The 10358-nt window shown below is 33.2% G+C and overlaps 2 protein-coding genes across 4 annotated transcripts; one reads left to right on the forward strand and one right to left on the reverse strand.

The window, feature by feature from the left end:
* Positions 1-689: 689 nt before the first annotated feature.
* On the reverse strand, positions 690-2743 carry LOC102670206 (stemmadenine O-acetyltransferase). Of its 2 annotated transcripts, XM_041017171.1 has the most exons (2): positions 1244-2743; positions 690-943 (listed from the first exon to the last, which is right to left on the reverse strand). In XM_041017171.1, exons 1-2 carry the CDS (start codon positions 2492-2494, stop codon positions 941-943), a joined length of 1254 nt encoding a protein of 417 aa, XP_040873105.1. In that variant the 5' UTR covers positions 2495-2743; the 3' UTR covers positions 690-940. The 2 variants fall into 2 exon arrangements, with proteins under 2 accessions (XP_040873105.1, XP_006582966.1); XM_006582903.4 differs by lacking the exon at positions 690-943 and having other exon boundaries at positions 1045-2741.
* A 3165-nt stretch (positions 2744-5908) lies between these two features.
* LOC100816337 (organic cation/carnitine transporter 7) lies at positions 5909-10136 on the forward strand. Of its 2 annotated transcripts, none has more exons than XM_041017170.1 (6): positions 5909-6815; positions 7001-7269; positions 7554-7791; positions 8252-8777; positions 8863-9065; positions 9399-10136. In XM_041017170.1, exons 1-6 carry the CDS (start codon positions 6813-6815, stop codon positions 9621-9623), a joined length of 1464 nt encoding a protein of 487 aa, XP_040873104.1. In that variant the 5' UTR covers positions 5909-6812; the 3' UTR covers positions 9624-10136. The 2 variants fall into 2 exon arrangements, with proteins under 2 accessions (XP_040873104.1, XP_006582968.1); XM_006582905.4 differs by having other exon boundaries at positions 5910-6815; positions 7143-7269; positions 9399-10121.
* The last annotated feature ends 222 nt before the right edge of the window (positions 10137-10358 follow it).

Here is a 10358-nt window from a genome sequence, read left to right on the forward strand (position 1 = left end):
GTGATTTAAATAATATATTTCCATGAAACATTCAATTTATGTTCCCACCTTGGAGAAATTATTTAGAGATCTTGGATCACCACTTGTCTATAATCTCAATCTCTATCTCACACGTATCTAAATTTTTAAACCACTTGTCTATAATCTCAATCTCTATCTCACACGTATCTAAATTTTTAAATTTAAGACTTGGGATATACGTTTCTGTTAATTTGTGGTGAATTTTTAGGAATGACGTATTTGTTTTAGAGAAAAACATGTTATGCACGGTCAATAATAAATTTTTTTACATAATCATTGAATCACAATTCATCATCATTATGTATAATAAGTTAAATAATTATCTTAAAATAATTTAAACAATGATTTGTGATTGAATGATATCTAAATAAATAGGCATTAAACTCTTTCTTTTATTCTGTTGTTTTATTCGGGATAAAAATCAAATTTAACATATCACAACATTATCAATCTTAATTGATTGAATAATGTATTTGAATTATTATAAACTCTTTGTCCTTGAGTTCGAATTCTCTATATAAAAATATCATAAAAATCTCAACTTTTGTTGCCCAACCTCTATTTTGCCCCTTTTGATTAGAAGAAAATTAGAAAATGTTCTGATTCATGAGAGATTTCAATATGAAAATCCAGAGATAAGTGACTGAATCACGCTGAAGCTTAAGTTGTGCTTCAATGGCAGTTTTACTAGAGTAAGAAGAAACAAGTGTGAATTTTGACACCCAATAAAAATGTTTTAGTTGGGAACGCCTGTGTCGCCCATCAGCGATTAGAAAGAGGATAAGCTGTAGCGCTGGTAACATTGCCAACCAGGAAAGAGTTAATTTGCTTGCACCAAGGAATTGAGTGCTGGTACAGTGCACGTACAAGATCTTTGGGGTCAATAATAGCACCAAATGGGATAGAAGCTCTTCAGTAATCACTGGCAATAATTTTCAATAGGATTAGTTAACCAATAGTTGCGTCAGTTCCCATTTAATGAATTCATAGTTATAACAAAACAAATGACATGCAATTGGTAAATTTATCTGGATACCGTAAAATTTCTCTAATTAAGTAATGTTCACAAGGGATATATTCTAGCAAGCTATTCAAATTACAGTCCATGTAAGATATGATCATAGTAATTAAATTCAAAATAACACCTTTTGTCATGACTGATTCAATACTTAATTCAACACTAATTACATTGCATGCATCAACAAACCCGTGCTTTACTCACACAGGCAAGTAACTCCTCATCTGCTTCAAACTTTGTCATGTCCTCCACCTTTAAGCTAACATAAGCCTCAATGCCACCGCCATTCTTTGTGTCTATAAAGACAACCAGATTTTTAAAAGTTAAAGCAGGTGAACCTACCCATGTTGGTTCTCCCCATCCAAAATCAGCGTCGTAGAGAGGAAACCTACACAAACTAGTAATATTAAATGGGACTAGTTCCCCCTTCAGAAGCACTCTATATGAGCTATCCTTAAGGAAATCCAAATGGTCGTTTCCATATTGAAGTTTTCTCACATAATCCTTGTCAATCTTCTTTATCTGATCCCTTGCCTGTTTCACTAGGTGCTCTTCAGTGTTCAACGAGGGAATCGTCAAAGAGATTCGGTAGTAATTGCCAAAGGAATCTGGAGGCAGTGGTGGTTCCATCTTTGGACGAAGGTTCACTGCGTGAACCACAGCATATGTTCTCTGTGGACCAGTCACAGCCACATAACGACTCCAAATGAAAGCAGATAAAGCCTCTACTCGGGTAGGGTGCTTCTCGTTTTCAAAGCTTGTTGCTGCATATCTTGCTCTAAGACTTTCAACAACAGACCCATCAAACACAAACATCTTGCAGATGATGTTCTCCTTAATGATGCCACTTCGAGGATCAAATCCAGATATATTTTTCGGTGGGAAGAGCTTTGCTGAAATAAACTGCGGGTTTGGCAACACAGCTTGTTCCCCCCTACTAGCAAATGCTGCCCAAGAATTGAGGAACATGAAAAATGACAGACCATCTGCAATCTGGTGAGAAAGGCAAGCTCCGATTGCAATACCGCCGCAATCAAAAACATTAAGCTGAACACCAAATGTGATATTGGTGATATCATCTAGTAGAAATGGAACCAAATGGTTGAGTTCTCCTGGAACTGGTTTGTGAATAACGTCGACAACTTTGCACTTCACTTTTGCTTCTAAGTAGGGGATACCCTCGTCGTTGCAGTCTATGAAAGTACTGTTCCCATTGACTCGCCCGGCAAGAGGGTAGAAATGGGTTAAAACATCAGACAAAGATTTCTTCAGCTTTTCGGAAATGGTGAATTGAGTTTGAGTGATACCGTAGCAAGAGTAAAAGAGAACCATAGGGTTATACACCATGGGAGAGACTTGATCGAGAAAAGAGAGTGGATAGTGACGAAGATGGTCCTGGGTTGGAGAAGAGGGTTTGATCATTTCCTTGGAGATTACCTCCACTTCTAACTTCATTCTTTTAGAAGCTAGCTGCTGCTGCTGCTGCTGCTGCTGCAATGGATCCAAGTTATGTTTTTTAATTTGTGTTAATATTAATACATACTATATCGAAGCGGTGGGTACTGACCACAACCACAAATTCAGAAACTCTCACTTGTGGGCTTTCGGTGCTTTTTGCAGGTTATATTAATAAGCGGCGGGTGACAACAAATTCAGATACCGTCTCTCTGGGATGTTCCATGCTTGCTGTGGTCCTTTTCTCTTTATCTATATATGTTTCTTGTAAGCTTTTATACTAATATATATATATATCCATTTTAGGATCAAGAATTCATGATATATACTCAACAAGTATTTGCATTATTGTTGAGTACAAGATTAGACTTGTTTTTCTTTTTACTAGTAGTTAATTATCAGCAGAGATTTTAATTAATTTAAAATTCGATCGATAAATAAATAAAATATAATACAAAATTATATTTAAAATTCGTTAAAAATTAAACTTAATTATTATTTTAATAATTTAATTTTAATTTAAACATATTAATTATTTGTGTATGAAAAGTGAAATAAGAAAACAATTTATTTAAAACACTGTCTAACCGGCACGTTAGGATAGTCAAACAGTTTTTATAATGCTATTAATTATGGAAAAAATGGAGAACATTGGATGCCTGAATCTACATAGAAATTGTTGGTGTTTCATTCCAACTATCCTTGAAGTATGCATTTTAACTTTTGACATCTGCGGTTGCACGTTATGATATACTACTGGAGAGAGAGAGAGAGAGGTTAAAAGAAGTTTAATTATTTTTCGTGTAGTTATATAAAAAAAATCGTGTAGCAGAGAAAGATATGTCTTGATCTTGTAAGACTTGGTGGGGTTTCTCATACTACCACGGCAATTGACGAAGTCCTTGTCATTAATTAATTTGAATGTTCTAGTTGGTGAGCTACCTCAATGAATCAAATTCCTGGTGACAAAGAAATGAATTATGATATTGATGTAGATATATATTTTTATGTTGACTTATGCTTTTAATTTATCAAGGTTAGTTTTAGTCTGCTTACTTTTTCTTCATTGGTTTTGATTTTCAAAATTTTTAATATAGGTAAAATTGATCTCTAATCTTAACTCTTAACATTTTTGTTAGACGTGACTAACATATATAAGATACATATGATGTGGGTACATGTTAAATTAGAAACCAAAATTGAGATTTTTTTTAAATAAATTGGGACTAAAATAAATTTAACCAAGTCATCGTATGGCCGGATGAAGGCCAATTGTGACCAATTCATGGGCTAAGGCCAATTGTGACCAAATTGTCAAATAATAAAAATATTTTATTACATAATAATGATTTCTTGACTCGATTACTTGTCAAACTTTTTAATATTGAGCAAATATTCAAGAATAAAAAACCAAATTTTAATATGATTTTATAAAAAAAAATTCTTTATTTTATTTATAGAAAAATAAAGCCAAACACTTATAAAAAAATGCAACATCTAAAGTATTCGAATAGTGCAGGAACGGATCCAAACGTCTATGTGAGAGGGACAAAACTTTTTCTTGCTTTCTTTTCTTTCTTTCTTTATAATTATTTAAATATTTAATTTTTAAATGTCTTCCACACAAATATTTATTGATTTTACTTGTAAAACCAAAACTAATTTTAATTTAAAATGATAAAAATATTAAATGTAATAAACACATATCGATTACAATTTTTTTTATTCAAGCAATAAAAATTTCTATAATCCATAAGATATCAATTATTTCTTTAAATTTTGTTAAATAACCGAGAAGTATAGATTCACTAGATTATTGAGTAGTTTGCATAGATATCTTATTTAATTGTCAATTTTATCTATGATTTTTTAACCCACCTAGTAAGATTTAAAAAACAAAATAAAAGAGTTATATAAAGTTATTTTTATTTTTGCAATAATCGCATTAAGATTTGAATTCAACACCTTATACATATTATCCCAAATCATTATTATTGGACCAATCCTAGTGATATTACTAGGTAGCGTTGTTATAACTCAAAACATTAGGAAACTTTTGGATCTCTTAAGCACAACAATAATCTCACCGTCTAACAGAAATAATGAAGTCATTATTTGTAATATATTTCAAAAATTTTAATATTTATGTATTGAAATTGTAAAACAGTTTTATATTTTTATTTAATTATAATTCACTGTTTAAATTACTTTATAATAATTATTTTAAAAATTAATAAATTTATCATATATAATGAGTTATGATTAAATATTTGTTTAAAACGTTTTATAATACCAATACATAACTTTTTTTTTTCATTTTAAAAAGTAGGAAACTTGAAATATAAGATGCATACATAGAAGGCACACTAGCCGAAGCAACACCGAACAAGAACCAAATGGCATTGACGCACAATTAGTGAATTAAGAACAACAATTTGAACACGGATTGAAGCACAATTTGTTGCAAATTGATGCCAACATTTGGCTGTGAATATCAAGTGATATAGACCCCAAATTGGATCACAAATTTAGCATCTAACACTAATCATTTTAGGTAATTTTTCAAGAAAACATATAGAAATCAAAAGAAAAAAATGGATTGAGATGAAAAATAACATAATATCGTTACAATTTGATTGCATTGATAAGTTGAGATGAAGATTCATCATTTTGAATTATGAAATTCAAAAATAAGAATCAAGAGTAGTTTTTAAGAACTTAGAGAGTTTTCTCTCACAAAACTTCAAAGTTTGAGTGAAAACTAATTATGAGATCAATATTTTTCCTATTATACTATAGATTTAAAAGCTACCAAAGTCCATTATTAAAGACTCAAACATAAGCTAAAAAATATTAAAAGTTAAACACACTGATGAAAGAGGCTTAAGCCTCATACAAATGATAAGGTTAAAAAAAAAACTCAAAAACAAAAATATGTCTAATCTGTTCTCTTTCAAGTAGAGAGCTCCTTAGGTAGGTATTCATCAAATTTCTTGCATTTTTATTACTTCCTCATGAGAAAAAAAAGTAGTTGCTGTTCAATACTTTTCTTCTTTGATCCACGCACATTGAAGCATAATAGAGTCAGTAGGTTGTAGTCATTGGAAAAGAGCTCGGGCAACAAGCATGTTTTGGACCATGTTTTTTTACAGCAAAATGTTTTCTTGAACCATGTTTTGGGTGGTTTGCTTGAGTTCGATTTACACCGATTAAACCTGATTTGAGACGATTTTATGACGACCTAACCAAGTTAAATGCATAAGCGATCTAATAAGTGGCCTGAATGGATCACTTGTGTAATTTTTGGTCTAACTAGTTTTGCCGGTCGGTCTGATCCAATCTTTATAACATTGACTACAACTCACCATTAACAAATACAACATGAAAATGACTCAACACATACGCATAGCTATATACAAACTCTTACATAACATACATCATAAACTTTTGAGCTAGAAACACTAAACAAAACAAAGATCAAGGATAAAGAAAAAAAAGAGAGTTGCGTCTCCACACCCATCTATGTCCTCCAATCCCATTTATGTCGTCCACAGCCATCTGTGTAGCTATAGGGATATCAATAAAGGCGAAGATATGAACAATCTATCTATTTTTAGTTGGATATGCTAATACTAATTATGCAGTTACAATGTTTTGGTAAGTTAGTGAGATGATTATGTATGAACTGTATGATTTTTAGATAAAGTACTCATATATATTTATCTTGAGGGTCAAACAAGATGATCAAGCTAAGTGAATCTTGGTTTGAACGATTCAAGGATGGACTCTGACAGTTAGTTTTGGTTGTGTGTCTATGTGTATCCTTACTAGACACACAAAAGACACAATGAAATGAAAGAGCCTTAGAGAAAAACTGACAAGAATGAAGACTTCATCGAATAGGAAAAAGTGGGGTGACGAGCTCGAGAGAATGGAATGAGAAGAAGAGGCAAGAGGTGTGAAGGGATCAAGTGAGGAAGAAGAGAGTGGGAGGTGGGAAGGAAGAGGAAAGGAAGGAAGGAAGGACCGAAGGAAGGGTGTGAAGAAGGGGGTAAATTAGTAATTGGAGCAGCCAAAAAAAATAAAGGGGTGTTGAGAGAAAAAAGGATCCCACAGGAGAGTATGTTCGTCGTTGTCAACGGTATGAAGGTGGAATGTTTATGAAATAATCAAAATTGAAAGTTTCAAATTCAAATCTCTATTTCTTCAAATCCTCCAAGTATGCGACAATCATCTGAATTTTGATTACGCCGAGAAGATCGGGTAGAAAAAAGGGCAAGATCCAACTTCTCCAACACACCTTTCTTTTGAAAACAAAATGGTACAAATTAAATTACTTGATTCATCATTTTATTTTATCTCGTTTTTTATTTGGTATGCATTGATTACAACCCTATTACCTGCATATTGATTGCAACCGTATTACCTGTTTTCTTTTCTTTATTTTTTTCCAATGTCTGGCTATTCCTATATCTGCACTAAATTTGAATCATTCTGAAATTGTAGACTGGGGCTGAAGGCCCAAGCTACACAGTAGATGATGCTCTTGTGGCTTTGGGTTTTGGAAATTTCCAAATTCTCGTGCTTGCTTATGCTGGTGTAGGTTGGGTTTCAGAAGCAATGGAAATGATGATCCTCTCTTTTGTAGGCCCTGCAGTTCAAACTGCATGGAATCTTTCCGCTCATGAAGAGAGTTTGATAACCAGTGTGGTTTTTGCTGGCATGCTAATCGGTGCATACTCATGGGGCATTGTTTCAGATAAACATGGAAGGAGGTAGGTTTCTCCTTTTTCATTTGTTAGTTGCTCTGGCATATGTATTTCATTTTTTGGGGGGCTGGGAATGGCCTGCTTATCAAATCTTGGATTAGCCATGCCTTATTAAAATCTTCCAATGGATTTATATATCATTTTCTTTACTTCATAATATATGAATGTGCCTCCTATTATGTCATAAATAAGATCTATGTTTCAATTTAAATGCTTTTTTTTCAAGTATACTTGCCATTGTTGGTTCATTTACTATTTATCTTTTTCTTTGGCTTACTTCAAAAACTCAGGAAAGGATTCCTTATCACAGCGATAGTTACTGCTTTGGCTGGTTTTCTTAGTGCATTTGCTCCTAACTATATATTATTAATTGCCCTCCGTTCTCTGGTTGGTCTTGGTTTGGGAGGTGGCCCTGTATTATCATCTTGGTTTCTAGAGTTTGTTCCTGCTCCCAATAGAGGTACCTGGATGGTTGTCTTTTCAGCATTTTGGACTCTTGGTACAATTTTTGAGGCCTCACTTGCATGGGTAATTTTTGTTCATTTCCTTTCAAATTTTCATTAATTGCAAACATGTTCTTAAAATTTATTTCACCCTCAGAAATGGTCCTTGGGCTTAGATACATGTCATATTCTTTTAATTGATATTAAATGATCAACAACTCAGATATTTTGCTACGTGAGCTCCAAAAAATTACAATTTGCTTCAGGCCTATTTATAATTTACCCAAGATTCAAGAACTAAGTAAGTTGCAAGCTTTCTCTCTTTGAGATGCAATTCCCCCAGAGATGTGTACTTTCTTCATTTCACCTAGGAAAGTGCTAATGCTTTACCTTCCATTCTTAGAAATGTATCTTAATTTGGATAAATCTTGCAAATGTTATGACAAATTTTCTAGGTTGGATATTATTGTGGTAGTTTCTGTTCCTGCTGCATGACCGACAAATTATAGAGCTGATGGTTTCACCTGGTGTAACATTCCTTGCAGATTGTGATGCCAAAACTGGGTTGGAGATGGCTTCTTGCACTGTCGTCTCTTCCCTCATCTTTCCTTCTTCTGTTCTACAAAGTGACTCCTGAGTCACCTAGATACCTGTGCTTGAAAGGTAGAACAGCTGATGCAATTAATGTTTTGGAGAAAATAGCAAGAGTAAATGGAAGAGAACTTCCTTCCGGTAACCTTGTTTCTGACCATGAAATTGAGTTACACAAAATTGATAACCCTTCAGAGGACACACGCTTGCTCTCACCAAGAACAAATGAAGTTGAACATCCTAAAGGAACAGTCTCCAATTTAGGTGGTATTTCATCATTGTTAGTGCTTCTCTCACCAAAATTGGCAAGGCCAACCCTTCTATTATGGGCTGTGTTCTTTGGTAATGCTTTTTCGTATTATGGCCTTGTTTTGTTGACCACTGAGTTGAACGGACATAGTAAATGCATGCCAGATAAATTGCAGACAGAGAAGTCCCAGGATGTTAAATACAAGAGTGTTTTTATTGCTAGTTTTGCAGGTATTTTCCTACTGATTTCAGAGTTTTCTTACTCGACTGCTGCAGGAAAATGCTTGACTGATACATAACTTAATTTTGTGCATAGAGCTACCTGGGCTCCTCTTGTCAGCTGCGGCAGTAGATAAACTCGGTCGTAAACTCTCAATGTCAACCATGTTCTTCATGTGCTGTATTTTCCTTCTCCCATTATTATTCTATCTGCCTGAAGGCCTAACAACGAGCTTTTTATTTCTAGCTCGCATATGCATCACAGCAACCTTCACAATTGTGTATATATATGCACCAGAGGTAATGTATACTATATTGCAAAATAATTTTGAATTATCTTTTTGAATCAGAGAGTATTTGAAATTGAGGAATGCTAGCAATAGATTTTCTAACACTCACTACTATTAGTTAAAATTTATTGAAAACTACAAAAGTAAGAGAGAGACTGATTAATATGTTACAGAAATCTCCCTGCTGCTAATTAAAAATGAATTGTATGAAGTACAATATTTATTCTCATATAACATAAACGCTGGATGTGGTTTGACAGGGTGTAAGACAACAATTTTTTGGTCTAATACTTCTTTATACATGACTGAAATTTAATATTTGGAAGATTTATATGAACTGCAGATGTACCCAACATCAGTCAGAACAACTGGTGTGGGAATTGCAAGTTCGGTGGGCAGAATTGGTGGAATGATATGTCCTTTGATAGCTGTGGGTTTAGTACATGGATGTCATCAAACTGCAGCCGTCCTTCTGTTTGAGATCGTAGCTCTTCTTTCAGGAATATGTGTCATGTTCTTCCCAATTGAGACCATGGGCCAAGAACTGCGAGATAGTGTGCAAGTCTAAAAAAGACCAACAACACAAAAACATAATGAAAACATACATACAGACAAATTATGGCTCTGCCCTTTAAGAAGAGGAGCAGAACGGCAGAAGAGAGTTGGAGAAGAAGTAACTCTGCCTACTGAAACAAATTCCGGTCTTTCTCTCTATTTCTTATTTCAATTATTCGATTCCACACGTTTTGATCCTTTTTTTGTATAGTGTATTACTATTGATGAGAGCAAAATAAAATGTCGTTTTAGTTTTTGAAATTATAAAAAAATTGACTCTAAATTAGTTAATGTTAGTAACTTAGCTTGACATTCGACAACATTATTTCCCTTATTTGTTTGATAGGAAATTAGGAAGGAGAAGTGATAAAAATCCATGTGCCTCAATATTCCATTTTCCTTTTCCATTGCCGTGATTTTGAAAGGAAATAGGAATTTCGAGTGTTGCTGTACCAGTTTATACTCGTATACAGTTAATGATAAAAAATAAAAGGAAAAAAATATATTTTTAGTTTTTATATTTTCATAAAATCTTGGTTTTACTCTTTGAAGTATAAGAAAACTTGTTTTTAATCTCTCCTTATGGAATAATTTTTGTTTGACGTGGCAAATAGAATTTTTTTTAATTGAGTAAAATGATGTGTGAAATTATTTTTTTTATAAAATAAATTATTAATATATCTCCCTCAAATACTTCAAACAGTAACTTTCAATGATTTCATTATTGTCTTTGTTTTTATTGTCGTTT

The sequence above is a fragment of the Glycine max genome, chromosome 7 (genome assembly GCF_000004515.6).
Source record: "Glycine max cultivar Williams 82 chromosome 7, Glycine_max_v4.0, whole genome shotgun sequence".
Classification (NCBI taxonomy): Eukaryota; Viridiplantae; Streptophyta; class Magnoliopsida; order Fabales; family Fabaceae; genus Glycine; species Glycine max.